Here is a 22,178-nt window from a genome sequence, read left to right as displayed (position 1 = left end):
GATCGCGGGCTTCAATTTTCACCCCAGCATGTGCACTTGACACCCAGCAGCACCTTTCAGGAACACCGAACGGAAGGCAAAGCCGGGTGTGATAACAACCTTTGCGTCCTAGCCTGGCTGTCGCTGTCAAACTGTGCGTGCGCTGTTCATAATTCTTCTCCCAAAAACCAATTTTGTTCCATTTTCTCCAAAAGAAAGAAAGTCATGTCCTCCCCAAAGGCAAAAGGGTGGGTGGTTAAAAAGAAAGAATAGAACTAAATTGTCAGGAAACGCATTTAATTTGAGCCAGGAGTTGAGCAGAACATACTGCACTTCACCCCCTGCTAGTTCTGGATTCTGCCTAGAGCCTTGTGCATGTGCGACGACAAAGCTGACAATATCACAGCACGGCATGGTTTACTGAAGAAAACGGGCCACCGGATTGCTTCTGACTATTAATATCTTAGATGTGTGTGGTTTATACACGCAACAGAAAAATACATGTGCAGAGTGTCTGAATGATCGTCAAAAAACCTCTCAGCAAACGTCAAGGGTAAGTTCCACTGTAATCAATAGCGTGTGGCACCAGTGCCATGTCAAAGTGTCGTCATGTGAATTAAGTAGAAAAGTAACCAACTTCAAGGGCTGGACACAAATATGTCAAAAAAAAAAAAAAAAGGTCAAAATAATCCATGTTCGTCTATGACTCTATATGGTAACTGTGCACAAGTTGATTCAAGCAGTCTCGGCTACTCGGACGTGATCCGAAACAGTGTGATAATTTACTAGTTCTCCGTATTGAGCTGTCAGTCGAGGCCCACCTAGCGGCTATGCGCATCGCGACCTTGCAAAGCTACATCTTAACATCTGCCCCTCCAACCACAACTGTCACATCTCACACACACTGAGCAATATGTGACATGTTGGGAGATAGAACAGCTACCACTTCAAAAAGGTTTTTTTTGCAAAAACAGCAGGGGGGGGGTGATGTCCCCTATCAATATGTTTTAGTCAAAGGCGATTTTATGTTGGGTATATTGAGCCAAATTAGAAGATACTTGGTTAAAAAAAAATATTTCTCTGTTTTTAAAATCCGAGTAGCGTAAACTATAATGTTGGAGAAAAGAAAGCCTCGTCATAGGCAGTCGGCGTGGGTTAATGAGTGCAAGGCTCGACGACAGCCCCTAGAAAGAAGAAAACAGATTGGCGTTTTTTTGCTCGCAGCAAGAAAAGTCACAGATCTAAGACGCCGCTGAGCTTTCGTTGTCATGTGAACTTTACAGCTTTAACACACGCTTACATCCTTATTCTCAAAACGTTTCCACTTGACCCATTTGACTGCGAGGAGAGGGGCACCCTTGAAGTCTCGACGGGAGAGAAACTTTTTTTTTTTTTTTTTTTTTGCCCAGAGAGTGCCCACAGATGCCGCTTTTGATCACAGCGGCGTTCACACAAGCCAGTGTCAGAACAGCCAGTGGAATAAATAACTAAACTAAGACGCAAACGCAATCCATTTAGATGAATTTGATTTATTTAACAGATGAAAGACCAACTTTAAAAAAAAAAACAAAAAAAAAAACAGGGAGATGTGGTGTCAAAGGTATGGAGTCAATGTCAGGCCTATTGATCTCGAGGCTTAATTAACCATCAGAAGATTCGGTCTGACACAGCCTCTGATCTCCTATCATCAGTGGCAGAGTGGCACCACTGACCGAACGTGTGTGTGAGAATGTGTGTGATAGGCCTGCAAATGAGAAGAGCGGGATGGCGAAAAAAGGTGAAGATCATTGCCCGATGACAATGTCACCGCTTTTGCTCAAGTCAAGTGCACCAAAAGGAGGGGGTAGGCTCAAAGAACAAAATGAAAGTGAATGAGCAATATGAAAACAAAACAACGGAAAGTATAATTTGAGGATGGTGAGCTGAGATGAAATATGGCTTGATTCCATCATCCCAGAAAAAAAACAGAGCCTCGCTCAACCTGGATTGTGCGCATGCATGCGACCGGCACATCGATAGTGAGATGACAGCAGTGACTGGTGGTGGATTGAATTGCCAATTCCAATACACCCAAAGAGCTAAGATGTCAGCCAGTTGATGTCAGCTGGGCAGATTGGGAATTGGCTTGAGTGAAACCAGTCAGCAGTCGAGTGAACGCGGGGGGAGATTAGCAATGACGCTAATCCCTTTGGGGCCAGAACGGTGAAACGTGGTGTGTACTTTTCCACGCGGGGGCTATAAGGGTTTCTATAAGGTTGCGAAAGCAGACTGGGAGATTTAATAGAAGCTAGCACAGAATGTCATGAAGAAACTCGATTGAAAAATGACAAATCTTTTTAGAAAGGTAAAACGGTTTATAGAATGTGATGTCCACATGGTCTTTAGTATACTTCGGTAAAGCGGTATCTCATTGAAAAGCAAATGTTGGCCAAAATCAGTGGAACGCTTCTGTCATTAGCGATAGTTAGCGACGCTTGGAAATAATTAGCAACAGTCTCACGGATGTTTGTGAACGTGTTTGCAACAGACAAATGGCGACTATTAGCTACTATTTGGGGGAGTATTACAATAACTCCAAATTGGTCGACGTATATTGGTCCCGTAGGCACGTGGTCTCCAGCACTGGTGAATAAAACAAAGAACGTTGGCGACACATATTACAAATGCCTACAAAAGTTTCGCAGTTGCCCGTGTTGGTGAAACAATGGATCTGCAAAAAAATCTCAAACATGTTCCTTCTTCCAACAAAATGACCTTGCGACAAGAAAGTGTTTACGAAAGCTCTTTATGTACAAATTTGCCGAGCTTTGTTAGCACCGCTGAGCATTGCAGTATTTGTGTGATATTCAAACGTGAGTATTGGCACTCATATGTTGAATCTTTGCATAAAAAAACTTGAGAATCGCACATTCACACAGTGTCTGTCTTTACGTCTCCGTCTGAATGTTTTCAAATACTGTAACACCCGCGCTGTTCTGTGCTTGCGCCTGCAACGGGATTAAAGCTGCCAAACCACATCTTCACTCTACTGTCAATTGTGCTCTGACCGACACCCCGGGGGGGCAAACAGGGCATACTCCAATTGAATCAAATCACCTATAAAGTCCAACCCGAGCCTCTCCAATATTCTGTCTCGTCTCATTTTGTATAATGCCGTAACGTTAATGTCCATAAAGAAATTACCGTCCATTTTCTATATCACTTATTCTTCCAGGGGATACATAGATGAAAAAAACCCACATGCGCTCAAGTTATGATAACAGTGCCGAAAGAATGCATAGGAAAAAAAATTATTTGATGTAACCATGACTCACCAATGCGTGCAACTGAATTTGCTTTTGGAGTGGAGATGTTGTTAAAGACCTCAATACTTTCATACAGAGAGTGGGAGATCCGTCGCTCATGGTTTTCCTGAAGACTGGAAGGGCTTACAAGTTGGCCTGGCATAGGTGGGCTGCCAGGGACTTCCTGCAGAACACAAGAACGGGAGCGTATGAAGCTAAGACACTTGTACACTGAATAATATAATGTGGTTGAATTTCCTCTTATGGGACTACAATGAGGAAAATTAAAAAAAAAAATGTTGCTAGCGTGAACCGCTTTCTGTGTGTACACGCACCAAAGCGGTAGAGCAATCAAAAGTTTTATCCCATCCATACTCATCATTTGATAATGTAAAAGTGCTCATTTGACTGTGACAAAAATGCTGTTCTCCAAAATCACGTTCGAGGGGCCGATCTCAGTATTTTCTGGCTGAGCAGTGTGAAACGGTTCCCGCAGTGAGCTGAGCAGGACAAAAGCCGATAAAAACTCCATGGATTTCCCATGGGTCGATTGGCAGCTGTCTCAAACAATAAATCCGGAACAAGTGACATTTGTCATGTGGCCGATGTGCAGAGGTGCTTGCTAGCAGGCAGTGCACGTGCCGGTTTTGATGACTGAAGAATGGTTGAACGTGAAGTTTAGTGATGCACCCATTGAATACAATCAGACACTGTTTTGTGTTTCGTGTCTTCTTCCTGCTGCAGTTAATATCATTTGGGCGATTATGGATCATTCTGGTATCATTTCCAGTTGCAATGAAATACTCAGTTTGGGATATCAACAAAGCTTGATAGGAACTGCTCAGAAAAATAATAGAAAAAAAAGAGCTCGGTATAGAAGATTTATTTTATTATTTTTTTTTTTTACAGAGACCTCGCTTAAAGCCTGATACTCAAGATCAATTGGACTCTATAAGTCAAGCATGTTTTGAACCAGGAGTCTCGAGATAATACAGTATTGATATCCGACATTGCTCTTCTGGATTCCAGCCAAGACAGACAAGAGTAATAGAAAGTGCGGCTATGGAAAAAAAAAAAAAATAAAAAAGCATGAGCTCAAGAAAGGGTTTTTTTTTTGCAAACACAGAGAAGAATGTTGTGATTTGCATGATCTGGGGTTCCTCTAAATTATAAGGGTCGCCGGTGGCTCTAGATTGGCGATGCATGCAAGCCAACTGGGATTTATTGGATTTTGACAAAAAGGGGTTGAAATAAAATGTTGAAAATTAACAACAATGATGAAAGAAAAGAGAGAGCAGCATTGAGTTTGTGTGCGTTAAACGAATGCCTGGGTCGACGCATATATAATATAATCACCAATGGCAGCGGTTGTAAATAAGTGGCCCGAGATGATTTAGACTCAGTCAGGTTCAAATTTGTAAAATGATTTACTTGACGTGCTCGACACTCAGTCGATCCCTTCAGGTGGTAGTTTGACATGGAAAAGGCTCATTGTAAGCAGCCGGCAGAGAAAAAATAGACCACAACACCGTGAATATAACTTGTCGCCTCCATGTCGGAAGAAATATACTATATGTCACTTCAAAGTATCTCCGTTTGAGAAGATTAGTAGTGGAATTTTGTGGCAAACGGACTTCGGAGTGAAATTATGCGGAAAAAAAAATATATCGAAATAAGCCAAACTCCTGTTTATGAATCTGTTTAATCAAGTCCGTATTCTGTGCGTGCTAAATCTTAATCACACTGACAATGTTTACCGACTTGGGAAAATTGACACCGAAAGCAGTGATGTTCATGTCAAATGCCGAGAATGAAGGCATTACTATGCCAGAGCCGTAATCAAACATTTAGGTCTCCTCCAAGAGGACCCCTTCAACGATTGCATTATTTAGCACGCGCATCAATTAGCCACAACTCCGGGCCCAGAGAGGTTGTTTGCAGAAAGTGGAATGTGTTTCTCTTTATTTTTGGGGCCGCCATGGCAGGTGGGCATGGTCAGTAAACGCCGTCATTAAAATATAACATGACCAGCAGAGGTGTAGTGAACGGAGTTCCCTGAGGGAAGACCAAACCTCGCTTTGTATGATGATTACAACCCGTCTAGTTAATGGCGGTCCATCAAGGCACCTCGTTAAAATCGAAAACTGCCACACCGGTCAGTGAAAATCCAATAAAAAAAAAAAATGGCGCTTCCGTCAACAGAATGCCAACCTTCCAATTGCATCACCCTGACCTTAAGACCAACCCAAATAATAACCAATCAGTTACAGACAAGAAATATTTTGATCAATTACCGCAAACGGCAGTATTTGCAGAGATTGTGGCGACCTGATCAGACAATACAATTTTTTTTATCAAAAATAAATCAAGAAAAATATGCGCTGTAATCTTTGATATGAAACCTCAGCAAGTGTTTAATCTCCCCTAATCTAGTTTCTTTCGGAGTGGATTAACCTACCGACCGAGCAGTAAGGAGGAAAACTGTGACTCTGCTTATTTCTCGTTAGATTCGTCACAAACTCGCATATATGTGCGTATCGCCTGTATTTCTCTGAGGCCACATTTTTTCGTAAATTCAAACTCATACGCAAATTGCTTTGGCCTCTCTGTCAGCATCTCTCTGACCTTCAGTCGCAGTGAGGGGGAGGAAAGAAAGTGTTGACAGAGAGTCTTAAACTGTCACCTAAGGCTAATAATGTCAAGTCCGTTGCCATTTACTGGCTTTCTATCCGAGCATCAGCCTGTTGCCATAGCCCTAATCCAGTCACCTCGACCGTAATGCTGTAATTACAGACTTAAACTGCTGCATCTTGCCGCCGGCACAAGCCCATCTCTACAGGCAGAAAACTCACTTTCATTCGTTTATATCACATCTACCGCTGCGTAGCAAAACTTCCAGCTGCCCAAATCAACACAAACAACCACTAATAAAAACACAAAAACTGAGCACAGTCCAAAAAACTGTTGAGACAGTGTATTCTTTATCATAAAACCAGTTTGACAAAATTGTAAATAAAAATCGGTTTTAGTATGCTGGCAAAACAATTTGTTTGAAAAACAAATAACACAAATTTAAATAGAATTTAACGCCATTTTAACGACCTTAGTATACACACATATGTACACCTATCGACGACGCTGGCTATGTTATCAGATACTAAAATGCCACCGGTGTAGTACTACACTGGGGCCAAGAAGCCCACTTAACCGCCAGATTCAATATATTATTTCTCAATTGGTCCTATTGAGTTTCCCCGGCTTCTCTTAAACGAGTTAGTCCGCGGAGAGCAGGCTGAGAATTCAAGAGGTGGCGGCACTAGAATCCTATTTCTGCTACTCTGCTTCCTCTACTGTCTACACTCTACAGTAATGTTACCATTGCATTGCAAAACTGCATTTCCCAGAATCCACCACTAAAAAGGTATTTTACTGATATATACATATATATATATACATATATATATATACATATATATATATATATATATATATATATATATATATATATATATATATATATATATATATATATATTAGTAACACTATAATAAGTGCGGTGTCAGCCATTTTGTTTCCTTGTTAGCCGGCATCTCAAGGTTTTAAGTTCTCCAGCAGCAGTGGTCAGCTCAATACTAATAAAACCATAAATTACTAGACTGGGGTTTTGATTGATAGCTCTCTCCAGGATTTATCGATCAGCTTCTCGTCCGAGAGTGTGTCTTTTGTTCGGGCCAGCAACTTCCTTCCTCCTTGTCTCTTTACATAAATGTCCGCTGACTGACTCCAGGGATGCTGGACTGCATTACAAACAAGCCAGTGGCAGGCTAGTGACAATAGCTTAGCAGATGTTTTTTTTCATTTATTTAAAATGACCAATAATAATTTATTATTTGCTGGCCTAAGCAAATTATGAAAAAAAAAATAAAATCAAAAACGATTGTTATAAATGTGATATTTGATGCAATGTGAGTCAGGTGATGTGGAGGGATTGCATCTTTGTCTGTGTGCAATGTTGAAGTTGTGAGTAATGGCGGTAGACCAAAAGCAGATACAGTCACTTTGTCAATAGTGTCAGTCAAAGCAGGAGATCTGCGACTTAAATGACACCGCAAATGTGCGGACAGGCACGGTCTGACGTTCTCTGGTCGATTTCAAATCCGTGCCAACTAGCAGCATATTCATTATCGGGGCTGTCCACTTTCAGATAGATACATGTGTGATTAATACCATTAATACCTCGGAGGCACATGAACTGTGGCTGTGTGATTGACAGAAAGCGATGCGAACAGAAAATTCTTTTAAAGAAGACAGTCGTGTCAGGGGTCCGATTTATTGGGACATCTATTCTTTAATCAATCACATCATTTACTAAAAATATTATTATCCATCCATCTTGACAAAACATTTGTCACTGGATTAATACAAAGGACAACCAATCGAACATTTTCACACATGGGTCAGCACATATGCACATTTATCAGTGCCAGCAGCTGCAAAATTCAAGGAGTTGTTTATCTTTTTATTTACTTCGTAGACCACTAATTTGTTTCTTCGGTACAGTAAAAATAGTCCTTCTGGCTATGACTAATGTTTGCGCAATAACTCTAATTGATTTTCCATGTATCGTTTCACAATTGCTTGCTTTGGGTTTCATGGTTATAAACTACAACTGTTTCTACTCTTGATATAATCTTCACAGTTAAAACCCAAATCCGAAACTTGTTTTTTTTTTTTTTTATCCTTTGAAGAATCAAGGTAACAGGACACCGGCGGGCAACAAAACACACCTGTCAGTCACACGCTACATAATACCTTTGCTCAAAAGAAAATGATAGGTGATGTTATCTTCAGCGAGCTGCATTTTACAAAATGCTTTCAGTCTTCTGCAAAAAGAAACAAATTGGTCTCACTGCTGCAAAAACTTTTTGTATGGGCAAGTAATAGTTATGCTGAACTGAGTAAAAATGTAAAAAAAAAAAAAAAAAAAAATAGGATCAGTGATATGAGTTTTCCAAGGAAGTTGGAACATGAAAGCAGCGTGACATTATAATAAATTGAATTGAAATGACTTCTTCTGAAATGTGATTTAACATTAACACACATGACAACACATTAATTGTACAAAAGATAGAGAAAGAAAAATTAGACCGTATGAGGAACCAGCCAGGCAATTACGATGCTTCAAACAAATTGTCAGTGACCAATCGTCTTTCTTGACTTTCTGGGGCATAAGGATACTTTTTCAAAGACGCGCCTGAAGAGAGAATATAATTGTTCTCGGGGAGATCTATCAGAGATTAAAGTGTGGGTGTGCGCTTCATATGCCCTTGTGTGTATGAAGCAGTGACTGAAATAAAAACAGACATCTGAGGAAAACCAGACTGACGCCCACCAACTTTTCTCGCACCAAAAGGGCATTTATTTCCATTTTTTTCTCAAATGACATTTTAAATTTGACACTGTCCATTATGGGACATTATTTCACGTATTTGTATTTATATGTATTGAGTTGTCTACGTGCTATCCTACTGTGCACCGGAAATAATAAAACCTCGAAAAATATGTTACACTGCAAGAACATGTGATGGTTTCGCCCGCAGGACCGAGCAATGATGAAATCAGTGTAATTTTCACGGAACGGCGCAGCCGAGATGCGCGGCGCCCGTCGAAGGTTCCCCCTCTGATGCATTAGTGTGTGCCGCTCGGCTCCCGTCCCTTGCAGACAGTGATGGATCTGATTCATTTCAATGGTGGCCTCCAGTGCTCAGTCCCATTCTGCCGGGTGACAGTGGCAAACTGGTGCTGGTTCCCCACATGCTATCTGCCTGGCCAGGGGTCCGGCATTGTGTATTGGGGGTGTTGGTGCGATGGGGGCCGAATCACGTTTTCTGATTGGGGGTCCGCGCATGAGACCTTGGATTCGCAATTAACTCATTTTGCCACTACTGTTGAGGATAATGAAAAATACAAAGTGGGGTGGCGGCGTCTATTCAAATTACCTTTCAGGACGCCGGCTTCCTGTGTGCGGTCGTCTCTAATCGGATTTTAATGGACAGAATCTAATGCGCAAACTGATTACAAAGCTTTCGGCATGCGATGATATGCACAAGTAAATGTCAAATTCAACACCAGCTTTCAGACTTTGTCCTACACCTTCCTGTCTAAGTGAACATGATAAAATGTAACTAAATATGATAGAAATGTCGGAGATCGCCCTAGACAGATGTCTCCCTTTCCTCCATGCTGGTGAAGGACTAAAAGGAACAAGTGAGGGACTGCAGGAAAGTGAACTCATTAAACCTCCGGGCTGTGCTTTTTCCAGAAGGACTGAATGTACCCCTTAAAGTGTAACGGGTTAATGCAGTTCATATAAATGCCAGGGGAAAACAAAAAGCACAAAAAAAAAACAGCAATTCAAAGAGCTGCAATTTAGGGCCGCTGATAACTCCGTGAAACTCCAAAAAACGTCAACTAACCATTTAGTTGCTGTAACAACAAAGGGTGATGTGCCTAAAATAATTTGGGGTCATTTCTGGATAAAAATAGTACATTCAAAACAAGATAAGCTTCCTCCTACCAATATTTTGGACCGTTTGCTTATGCTAATCTCAACGCGAGCTGGAATACGTATAATAGATATTGCTTTATCGCTCTATCCTGCAGTGTTGGTCAGAAAAACTGTCAATCATGCCGCAGCCAAGGGTTTGCAAGATATCACATCAAACGGCCAATGTGGCCCAAGTAAATCGCACCATGGATGGAAATCAATGTGAGCGGCTATCAGGTATCTCTCGCAGGAAATGAGAATATTTGAAGATTTGCATGTTTTTTTTTTTTTGAGTTGCCAGATTGAAGTTATCCCTTCGTTACTTCACAGCTCCAGAATCTACAGTGAGATGGCTTGAGGGTGAAGGCCAACAGGCGTGGAAATATGGCTACTAGTGTCGAGAATAAACATTTTGTGACTCTACCTCCGCGTTTTGGGCCAAGCGCCGGGCTACGATGAGCTGGATCATTCCTCGCTTGTTGCCTTCGACTGACATGGATTTGCGGAGCGTTTCCATGGCTTCCTGATTGGTATTCTCAAGCAGTGACTCGCCGTTGACTGCGATGAGTTGATCGTTTATACGCAGACGCCCATCCTGTTGATAAATGTTTCATCTCTTTATAACAACATATGCGTTTTTTTTTTATTCATTTATTTTTTTGGAGTACAACCTTGTTGTTGCTTGTTTGTGTTGCTAGGTAAAGGAGGAAGGGGCGTTACTTGCCTTGCTAGCAGCACCTCCGTTGATGATGGATTTAACAAATATCCCCAAGTCGGAGCGGCTCTCCTTGGACCTGTTGCCTTTGACGCTGACCCCTAGGCCCGCTGAACCGGAGTCGTTGAGTGGGATCTCAAAGGTCATGAACTCCCGCGTACCATCAGGGGTCAACACCAGGTCATCATCACCCAGTTGCTGAAGAAATGTGGGAAAAATATGAATGTGAATTTAAAATATCAAAACAGCTAACAGAAGACCTCTGTGAGAAGTAAGTTGAACTTTATAAATGGGAAAAAAATCTGTAGTGTTTACACCAGGGGTGTCAAACTCATTTTAGCTCAGGAGACAAATGGAGGAAAATCTATTACAATTATTATTATCTAGTACTATTGATTATTATTAGTGTACCAGCAAAATCATGTTCTATGATAAATGGCAAATATTTAACACATTTATGCTTGAGTGATGTCGTACGATTTTTTTTTTTTTCAATTAAACCGTGACGTAAGGTTGCGGGTTAAATAGTGACATCCAGGCCAAATCCTTGTTCAACTTCCTCTACTCACCCGCACATTGCTTGAAAATATCAAGAATAACTTTTTGAATGACTGGATTAGAGATTCACCGCCACATTGAATTTTGCTACACATTTTAATAGATTAGAGGTTATGGTAAATGTGCAGTGAATTCAGTTTACATATGTATCCTGTTCTGGCCCGCGGGCCGCATGTTTGCCACCACTGGTTGAAACTGGGAAGTTTGTGCTTTTGTGAATACCAAGCCACAGCCGGGTAAACCGACAAAGACTTCAAGCACAACTGGTAGGCAGATTATACGGGATTAAACCCACGAGCAACTTCAACTGAAATAAAGGCCCTCTCTTTGATTAAAAAAAAAAAAAAGCTTTAAAGAACGGTAAAAATGATTGCCAACAAGTACAATAGAAAGAGACTACAGAGGGTTGGAAAAAAAAACTGAATGTATGTGATGTCATTTGTTCTTCTACTGTACTTAGATTCATTCTGCATGACCAAGCAATAAACAAGACGTGTGCGTGTGTGTGTGTGTGTGTGTGTACCGCACATTCGTCTAAAGTCACAGACTACACATTGTGCTTTGGTGCCACGTCCCCTGTTTTCAAATTGAGAGCATAGGAGCAGTTCGGGGATGTCGTGATGGGCCAGATAAAGTCCATTTGAAGATTAATGGCAGTGAGCGCAATCAACCCCGGAGACCTCACTGCAAGACCTATTTAAATGGACTCGTATCAGCACACAGACATGCACTCTCGCACACAGCCAGATGGATGGCCGCCAGGTGTGTGCCCCTCACAGCTGCCTGGATAAAGTGTTAAGCACAGGGAAGGGGGAAAAACAGAGCAGAAGGTGTTTTTTTTCTTCTTCCATGGGCTAAGGAGTTATTAGGATGCTGCCGTGCATTCAGGTGAAAGTTCTTTTGAGCATCACTCAATACGCTGGATCGCCATCTTTTTTTTTAATTTTCTGCTATTCTGCTTTCATTTTGGACCCATCTGTGCTGCCCACGAGCTGGGTTTTGAACACAATCTGACCCACAGAACACCGGCATCTGTTAAACCTAACTGTCCTACAGTTGAAAAAAAACATTCCTGTGAGGCAATGATGTTTTCCAGACTCCTTAGAAAATGAAAACGGACTTTGGCGGCAAATGTCACTTTCAATGTCAATTAATATTATAATATAATTATTATTTTTTTAGGCACCAACTAGAAATATTAATTGATATTTATCCCTATTGAATAATACTTCCACTCAATAATAATAATAATAATAATAATAATAATTTCATTATAATTATTACAATTATAATTATAATTATGGATAATAATAAATTGATCAAAATGTAATACATAAATGGAAAAAAAAAAATCCCATTTCATCCAGCGGTTACATTCTCGCATTAAAACGACATCTGACTCTGATTTAGTGCGCGTGTTTAAGGTGTGTGAGTGCTTGAAAGCACACTCCCTCCACAATGATGACAGAATAACCGCCCACTCAGAGCAGTGTTCCGGGAATAGCGGGCCAAGGCAGAGGATGAGAGCGCAGTGAAACATTTTCATTAGACAGGGGAAAAAGTGCTGCTAGGCCAGAATGAGTATGTCAGGCTGCCTGACAGGGCCTGCTTGCGTCGACTCAACCCAGCCCGAACCGACCTGGATTCTGCTACCTGAGAAACACATTGACAGTTTGTACAGTGAACAGGAAGCACTGCGCAGTTCATCACATCAAACCAGGTAAATGGTGACGATTGCTTTAACTAGTTTTACTTCACATATGTACACCATTTGCAGCAGTAAAAATGAATTTTTCATCGACCACTTTCCTTTTGAAAGATGCGGCGCCGGATGCTCTTTTGCACAAAGCTAGCAGGAAAGCTAGCAGACCAGGACGCGTGGCATTCAGGACCATGTCTGCCATGTTGTTTGCTTGCTACAAATAATTAATGTGTCCTTCTACCTTACGTGCATGAAGATTAGCGTGCCACTTTGGTCCGGTTTCTCAGCGGCCTAATTTACGAGCACGGACGCCACTCGCACTACAGACATAACGCCAAGAATAATAGAGCTGAGACAGCAGATCCTCCCTCGGGCAACGAAGCTCATCTCTCACTTCTTAATACTCCACACGGCGTTTGTTTTTAATGTCTGTTAAGAGCATGAATTAGCACTAAAACCAAACAATTCCTTTAAATCAAATGAAAATGTATTTACTCCCACACTAACTGTTAAGCTACGACATCTACTCTTTTAGTTCTATTTTTACAGCGGTTTCGGCATGGTGAACAAAGAAAGACAAATCGGAGAAAATGTTATATCATTAGTCGAGAAAAAGAGGCACCCCCACCTACTTTCTCTGCTTAATTGGCCTTTTTATTTTGTTTCCACCTGACTTCACTCCTCACATCCGAACAAGGAAGGTGCGCCGAACAGGTGCGAGCAAGCACGAGCGACTTGCAAGAGGGAGAAAAAAGGCAAATGAATCACAATTAGTACTTTTCACACACAAATCCGAGTTCTCTGCACCTCAATGCCTAAAACAATTAACACTGCTGGAAACTGCGCTCCACACTTGGCCTAATTTGGTGACATAAAGGTCATTGGAAATAAATTCAAAGAGGGTAAAAGAAGTCAGCCATGGGTGTAATTGCAAAATGTGCGATGAGGATTGTCACGCAAATTCCTTCAGGCAGTGGAATATTTTGGTGACAAAAGGGCTCGGGATGCGATCCAAAACATGCAAGACTTGAGTTGAACGTCGAAAATCTTTGGGATAGGTCACATGTCTTCATGGAATACCATTATGGTGTGGCCATGATATAATATTTAATTTTAAAAGTGCTTGATGACCAGGGCGGGAAAAAAAGGGTGTTTAAAAGCTAGCTGCAAATTAGAACGCCGATGCTCCTCATCGGCAGATAACAGTCGCCAAAATAACGGCAACAGCGAGAACGGTACACACTTCAACCTATTACGCTATTGTTGAAACACCGTAAACCCTCTTCTGGGAAAAAGTTACCGTCACCGCAAGTGGCCAAAATGCGACTATGCTGCAGTGCACCCTCCCAGTCAACAAACATAATGATCGGAACAGCTGCTGAAAAGTGCTGAATGGAAAACAGGTGGCTGGGATCGTCGCCGAAGGATAATCTATAATTATGACAAAGCGCGTTTGGTATCGCTCGACTTTGATCACGTTGTAGAAGACAATTCATCATTTATGGTGCACACACATGATAAAAAGGCGGATTTTCCAAAAGTAATCAGATTACTTTGCTTCGTCACTCACATAATACAGTAGGGCGTCAGATCTGAAACTTTATAACAACTTTCGCCTCCCGTGTTTCAAAGTTTTGTGCATTTTCTTTCAAACTGTGTCTTTAAGGACTCAATATCGACTGACAAAGCTGAGCCAGAGATGAAAAAGGGAAAAAAAAAAAAAAAAAGGTCAAAAGAATTTAAAATAACTCATCGTGAACAAATTTAATTAACTACTACTAACCGGTACTTTGACCGGCGCAATCTGTTACGCTTTCTTCGCTGTTTTTATTATAAACAATAATTCCTTGAAGTTTTGAACTTCTGCTTTTTTTCTTTTACTTATCGGAGTAACAATTAAACATGTCTGACCTTCAAAGGTTGCCTTGATGTTTGAACGGGCAAGCTGGAATGGATTGAACTCAAGTTGCATGTTTCCAGTGTTTGAAAATAAAAAAATTAAAAATATGTTTAAAAAAACGCATAATCCTGATGACCAGTCGACATCATTCAAGTATCTTTATTCATTGATTGAAAGGCAATTTATTCACGCAATTAAATTTGTCATAATATCAACAGCAAGTCATAGATTGCCCTGCTTCCTGCAGTTGACACGACGACAGATTTCTCGGGCCTTCCAGTTTTCAACTACAGTTTTGTTTGTGTGTATGCGCGTGTGTGTGTGTGTGTGTGCATGTGTAATTTGACTAAGTGATGTCTCTTTCTTTAAGGTTTTTGCAACGCTAAAATACATTGATTTATTCAACAGCCTGGAAGAGAAAATAAATGTTCTCTCGATCACTTAATTAACAAGAACACTGAGGCAAGAAGCATTGCACCACAGTAAGTCTCATCTAATTAAATTAACGCCAAAGATGTGACTTTTTTTTTTTTTTTTTTTTTTGGGCAAAGGGGGGCATGACAGCATTATATCAAGTTAGAGCCACTCATCACCATCTCATTCCTGTACTCTGAAACTGACAAGAAGTTTAACAATGTCGCTTTTTTTTTTTCTTTTTTTTTTTAATAAATTGGAATGAGTCAAGTCATGCAATAAATACATTTCCAAATCTCGGTTTATCGTTCTATTACATGTTTGTACACTTGCTCAGAGGTTTTCAATCCCCCGGACGCAATTCCGTACGCAACTCTCGACGACAGCTAGGATGATGAAGTTAAAGTTGCCCTTGAGAAAATGAAATGAAGATGAGTGAACTTAAGTCGATGCATCTCTCTCTATCATTCGTCTTCCAGCTTCTATTTGACAAGCGATGAGTTGTACAACCTTGAGGATCAATTTTGCCAGAGAAATTGTTAAAAAAAAAAAAAAAAAGACGACAAAAATCAGCACTCACAATTATTGCCATGAGAACAACAAAATGCAGAATTTTAAGCATGTAAATGTGCCACAATCGCTTTAGTGACTCGTTTTCTTCTATATCCAGCAATTTAACTCATTCAATCCATAAGACGTATATATACGTTTTCAAAATTGTAGTCTCCGCCTCCCAAAGACGTATTTATACGTCTTAGCCTTTTGCGTCATAGCTCCGTGTTTTTATGGCATTAGAACACAATATTCTGTTGCAAAATGAGTCCACATCCAGAAAAACACTGGAATTGAAGGGTTTCCTGGAGTGAACATTTCTGGGATTAAATGAGTTAAGTGACTAAGAGGAACAGGGGTTAATTTCTGATTATTTATCGCAACCATCTTCCTCAATCACTGTGCAGCTAGCTGTTAAACCAGAATATGGGGGATTTTAAACCAGGCCGCCAGGGTTGGCACTTAAGAAACGGGCCATTAGCCTGCTATAATTATCAGCATAGCTGTCATGCGTTAGTCTGACGCATCTCCAGCATTCAGAGAGGCCATAAATTCATCTGTCACATCAATCAGAGGCTGGTATTAATTGCGCAATTAAGACTCTCATTGCATGGCAGATATAGCTTCTAATGGATCAGTGACAAGTGTGATATGATCATTGAAGGGGATTTTAATGTACTGTTTAATTGTTCTTATGTGGAGCACACTTTTAGGACACGGACTCGTCCAAAAAAAAAAGAAATGTGGGCCACACTGAATGACGTAAGATCATGTAAGAACTGCAGTTGAAAACCCGAGGCCATATGACTCAGCATTTTTTTTTTATGTGCAATGATTTAGCATGACGCTGTTGAATGGCTGGGTCTTATTTTAAGTGTCATTTTCCAGTCTATATGGATTAACCTTTAAATCTGCTGATGGGCAAATAAATAGTTTGCCTCTCATTTTGTACTCTGTGGTAATCCGACCCTAAGAAAACATGACTATCCATATCCGTTTTTGCCGGAAAAGCCATATACTACAAAAATTACGTGAGAAGCAAAAATAATAAATAAATAAAGTTGCATTGTATTGTCATGTATTAACTAGCAATAATGTTTGGTAAGGGTTAAATTTCGAATACGAATATTCTAGAATATGTTTATTGTGAAAAATAAAATGTTCACTGACACAAGTGATGATTCCTGAAAGTAAAAAAAAAAGGAAAAAATGTCAAATAAAAACAAAGCCCCCCAGTGGTAATTGAAGTCATAACCAAAACATGCTGGGAGTGTGAGATAATCCTGCTGGGGTGCACAAAAGCACACTGGAGAAAAAAAAACAAAAAAAAAAAAACACTCAAATCAAAGGATGATACGGAGGGTTTTTTGGCAATGACATTTCACATAAGCAGGTATGTGTCAATCACATAAGAAGCAAACCTACAAGTGTGTGAATGAAACACATGCTACAGTTTGAAATATAATTGCTTTCTCTCTCTCGCACACACACACACACACACATACAGAGCAATTACCCGCTGTGCTTTTCCACCATTTTTTTTTTTTTTTTTGCAATAACTGTCACGGACGGGGCTTTGGCCTTCTTATCTGATTTTTATGAACATACTTGTAGGGATTATTGAGATTTGTGAAAGCAGTGCTGGGGAATGTGTAACAGAAAAGAGAGCGGACAAATAACGGGGAGGGTGAGCGGAAGAAAAGACTAATCTCCTGAGGAAAGTAATGAAAAATATAACTCACAGTCTAGCTCGGCTTGGAAAAGTTGGCGGGGAGAAAACAAAGACCAAAGAGATTATTCGACTGTCTTTTCCATGACAGCTCCTCTCTAATTCGTTCATACCAGAGGAGCTAGAAGAAGCACAGCAGCCACACTCCGACAGCACCGATCCATTTAGGAAGTGACGTGTTGCGTGGCACGCACATTGCGACATCACTCAACGACCGATAATGAGAAACTGAATCGGTTTGGTGAACTTAAAATTCATTAGTAAGTGCAATAGGATCACCATCTTGGCACACAAAATTATCGGAGAACCGTGATGGAGGACCACAATGGAAACAAGCCCTTGGGCTTTATTGTATTTTTATCCTTGGTGATACCTGATTGAGAGATGACTGAACAGTCACACAGAGTGTGGCGTTGGACAACTAGTTGTGACTGCACATGACGGCAATTTGAAATTTATACGTCTTAAACATATTTTCGATTAAATTGCACTCATGAATGACCACATTGTGAGATGGAACTGATTTAGTACAGACGCTAGGCTGAGAATAGATTGGGAGTAAGGTCGTGGCATGCGTGGCCTCTAGTCTGCCAGGGTGCTCAGACAACCGAGCCCGCTGTCAGAGTCGTGGAGGCCACACCGGACGAGGGCAGTAGCCTCACCATCTGGTGTGTGACAGTCAAAGTCACCCTGCGTGGAAGCTCCATGTGGTAGGTGTGCCCACGTAGGGACTCTGCCTAATGCTGTGAATCGCTTGTTTTGTGTGTCCCCGTCGCATTTTCAGTCAGGATATTTAAAGAGGACGTCAACCCCCCAAAAAAAAATTCTTAACGAGAATATGTTCAATGGAGCCCAACTAGTCCAAAGACGGCATTCTGATTAATGTTGCGGCGACTATTTTATCACTTGTTGTCGACTGATAATGACATCACAGTTGCTCAGGGCACGAGTAACGACCAATCGCGGCTCAGCTCTTTTCTGAAATGGAGCCTAGATTGGTCGTTAGCGAGTGACAAAATGGCTGCCCAATGAGATAGCTAAAAACGGGTTTTGCTGCTTAACTCGTATTCCACAAACGCAATATTTATCAGAATGCACATTAGAAGACACTGCAAAAAAAAAAATGGGGGTTTGACTTCCCCTTTAAGCCGTAAAATCCACCCATTTTTGTACAGCTCAGGGGGCGGCGATTTTGTCTTAGACTCAGCGAATCACGGCCAAGCTTCAGCAAACCGGTGAGCCATGATGACCTTTGCCCTGAGCGACTGTGATGTCATTTTCAGGTGACAGAATTGACAAAATGGCCGCCCCCTGAGATGGCGATAAATGGGTGGATATTGCAACTCAGCCCTTAAACACAATATTCATCAGAATGCCACGTTTAGACAACTGAAGGCAAATATCAACAGCATGTTATGTCAATAAGTTTCGATTCGGTACTGACCACTTCTCGAGGCAGCAGAGGGTCCTCCTGGCGACTCATCAACAGATTCACGGCCCCACCCGAAGGTGCAGCTCGGAGCAAAGCCACCACCTCTTCTTGAGTCTTACCATTCAAGTCGACTCCACCCACCTGCATCCAACGATTAATGAACAGACAAATACTCCAAAGCATTTGGAGTCAAACTGAATGATCACCGCACCTGTTTTAAAAGTACATTTCATGTCAGGCTCCATTAGAATTTAAAGTTAGATCAGCCATGAAATAACGTGAAAAGCCATAGGGAAATCATTCGTATTACTAATTTGGAACAAATCCAAACCAATAAAAGCGCATTTACTCTCTGTAATAACATACAGCAACTTCTGAATAATGTATAGAGATGGCTAAAAATCTTTTAAGAGTCCTACCTCCAGAAGACGGTCCCCAGCTTTTAGTCTCCCATCCTGGATGGCGGCCCCCCGAGGGAGAATATTTTTAACATAAATGGGGGCGCTGCCAGCCACCGGAACATCTCGGGAGGTGATGCTGAACCCGAGACCTTCTGGGCCTACACAAACAGGAATAAAATCAAATAATCATTCCACATTTCCAACGATGTTTGTGCAGCAAGAATTCAATTTAAAAAATGTCATTTAAGATCAAATCAAACTCAACTTGAGATACTGCTGCATTAAAAAATGTTGAATAAGAAAACAGGATTCAGTTTGTTCCAAAAAAATATAAGCTGCTCTCTTTTCATTTTCTGCTTTCCAGCATATGCAAATTATCCTAAAGCAAAACCAGACATTAAAAAAAAATAAAGGCTTAAAATAAAACTGATGAGACAATGTGCTCTAACTCATTAAGAGTTTAAATACAATATGTATTATTCATTGTGCCTTGCTTTTGATTCATCCTGACTCCAGATGTTTTTTTCAGTTTTTATTTTGTAGTATTTTATGAATTTCATCAGCTCATGAGCTCGATGCTGCACAAAGTCTCTTTTGATTTGGGGAAGGTGACCTTTAAGACTCAGCAAATGAATATGAATTGCCGGTCGAGGGTCAAATGGGTAAATACAATAACCGGTAACTCGGAAGTCATGTGACCTGACCTTTAATGCAGAGGAGACATGAATTTGTCGATACAATCAAAAAGTTACTCAAATGTCAGCTAGAGATTCTTAATTGTATTTGACGCTCCATTGTGAATTCAATTTTATTTTTTTTATCCTTCCACAATTTAACCCCAAAGATCTTTTTTTTTATTTTTTATTTTTTTTTATTTATTTTTTTTTTTGCGCAACGAAATATGGAAAATGTTAAATTCTGGAGAGTTAAAAAAAAATAAATGGTGTGTTTTTCTTACCAGGCAAGACAATATGAAAAGTGTTGACAGATCTGTTTGAATTAAATTATGTATGAATTCAACATAACCTTTCCAAATGAGTAATTAAGTCGGGATAGATTCTACCCCGCATTATCTCGTGGCCTGCTTTTCCGCCATTAACCGCCGTTTAAAAGTCACTTTTCAGACTGGCTTTTTTTCTGATGCAAACATTAGTATTCCCGTCTAAGTAGCTGCTCATTTCGCAGAGCTGTCAGCACTTCTGATAGTCCATCATGACCTAGTTTCCCAAGTTCGACTTCTTTACAGTCTGTCGGCCTGTCACCGGTTTGGCTGACAGTGATTGCGTTGATGAAGACGAAGCGCAGGGAGAGACAAGCGTGGCTGGAAAACTTTCTTAAAGCGTCAGCGCACAAACAAACAGGTTGAAAGTGGTTGCTTATCCGGGTATAAATTTCAGCTGAGTCGCGGGGGTTGTTGCTTTAAAAAAAAAAAAAAAAAAAGGAAATAGACAGAAATAGGTTGTCGATGTTTGATGTTTAATCTTTAAAGTTGGCTGTCACAAAAGCCACTTTCAGAAAAATGCATGAGAGGTTCGGCTGAAATGCATTTTCAAACCATAGCAAAACAAATTAACATATTTTGTCAACGTTCTAATCAAAGCTCCCTAACAGCCATGATTAAAATGTATCATATTCTCTGTTAAGAGTTACAGCTCTTAAATTTGAATCGCATTTGTGCAGGTGTACCGACAACATACTATTTCCGCTCGCAAGTTTACTGTGTCCGACCTGCTGCACTCGCCGCTTTTGCACTCGGAGGAATAAGTCAATGGCAGAACTACAGCTCGTTTAAAAGTGCATTACCATTCTGATGGTAATTGCTGTGAAAACAGCCCGGTCCAATCTTAGCTAATTTCACAATTTCAGGAACATGTGGGAAATAATTACTGCCCATTTGGAGTTAACAAATGGCTTGAACCTTTCAAATGAGGACATCCGTTTTAGTAAGCACCGCCGAAATAATAAAGACAAGTATGCTGCTGTTTTGCTTTATTTAAGATAAAAAAAAAAATCCATCGGCACATATTATTTATTTATTTATTTATTTATTTATTTTTACCTTTCTTCAGCTGAATGTTGAATCTGCGGCCTTTGCGTTTATCGTAGGAGCTGCTGGACTGCGTGGTGCTTATTCGGCGCTGCAGGGAGGTGGAGGACGTGGATGAGGTACTCGAGACCAGTGATTGTGCTGGTGTGCCATATCGCCGTCTTGGCTCTGGAGTGCTACCCGCCAAGGACCCCTGTTGACTATAGAAACAGGTTCATTTTTTGGGGGGGAGAAACACATTTGTGAGAAAAAAAGTGGTGTTTTCCAGTTAAATACACAGCACAGACCTGTAGGTCCGCCCCACAACGAGGCTGGTCCTGTCACCGGAATGCAGAGAGCTCTGACTGAAGCGGACTCTGCTGGAATGAGGTGAGCTGAGTTCACTCTTGCCCGCAAGTATCTCGTACTGCCTTTTCATGGCAGCCGGGATCACGTGAAAGAGGATGACGGCGGAAGACATCGCCTGCCTGAAAATGTTCTGGGCTCTGCAGTTGGGCGGGAACATCACATATGGACAGAAATGCATTTGTGAAAATGAGATAAGAGGGACAAGTAGAATATGATTACAACGCTGAAGATAGAAATAGAGGAGATAAAGAGAGTTGTGCTAAGCCTGGTAATGGAGCAGTAGCAACGGTGTTGCACACGTGTCAGCACCCTCACTGAAATTGAGAGCTCGTTCATGGTACTGATGAATGTGAAGGACCGTTTCAGACAAAATTCTGAAATAAATAATTTGCTCAAATGACTTTTAAATTAGTTAATGTTGCAATCATAGTTAAAAAAAAGGGGCTGACAAAATGGATGGATGAATTTATCTATGTAAAGACAATGATCACATTTATGGTTTCTCACAATTATCAACAATTATAAAAAAAAAAAATAACGCGAGACGATTTCAAAAAAAAAAAAAAAGTT

General features: G+C 40.7%; 1 protein-coding gene across 3 annotated transcripts in view; it reads right to left on the bottom strand.

The window, feature by feature from the left end:
* LOC148318297 (partitioning defective 3 homolog) overlaps positions 1-22,178 on the bottom strand; it is a 244,398-nt gene that overhangs the window by 147,080 nt on the left and 75,140 nt on the right. For all 3 annotated transcript variants that reach the window (XM_088283027.1, XM_088283025.1, XM_088283024.1), the window contains exons 9-15: positions 21,548-21,745; positions 21,273-21,460; positions 19,232-19,371; positions 18,825-18,953; positions 10,535-10,723; positions 10,235-10,405; positions 3,294-3,447 (exon numbers count right to left, since the gene is read on the bottom strand). In XM_088283027.1, the coding sequence (XP_088139153.1) occupies positions 3,294-3,447; positions 10,235-10,405; positions 10,535-10,723; positions 18,825-18,953; positions 19,232-19,371; positions 21,273-21,460; positions 21,548-21,745 (1,169 nt within the window). The remainder of the gene's footprint in view (positions 1-3,293; positions 3,448-10,234; positions 10,406-10,534; positions 10,724-18,824; positions 18,954-19,231; positions 19,372-21,272; positions 21,461-21,547; positions 21,746-22,178) is intronic.

Source organism: Idiotropiscis lumnitzeri, chromosome 19, assembly GCF_059441095.1.
Source record: "Idiotropiscis lumnitzeri isolate Australia: NSW breed Sydney's pygmy pipehorse chromosome 19, RoL_Ilum_1.0, whole genome shotgun sequence".
In the NCBI taxonomy this organism is placed as follows: domain Eukaryota; kingdom Metazoa; phylum Chordata; class Actinopteri; order Syngnathiformes; family Syngnathidae; genus Idiotropiscis; species Idiotropiscis lumnitzeri.
The sequence above is the reverse complement of the archived record's forward strand: the minus strand, read 5'-3'. Positions and strand labels throughout refer to the sequence as shown.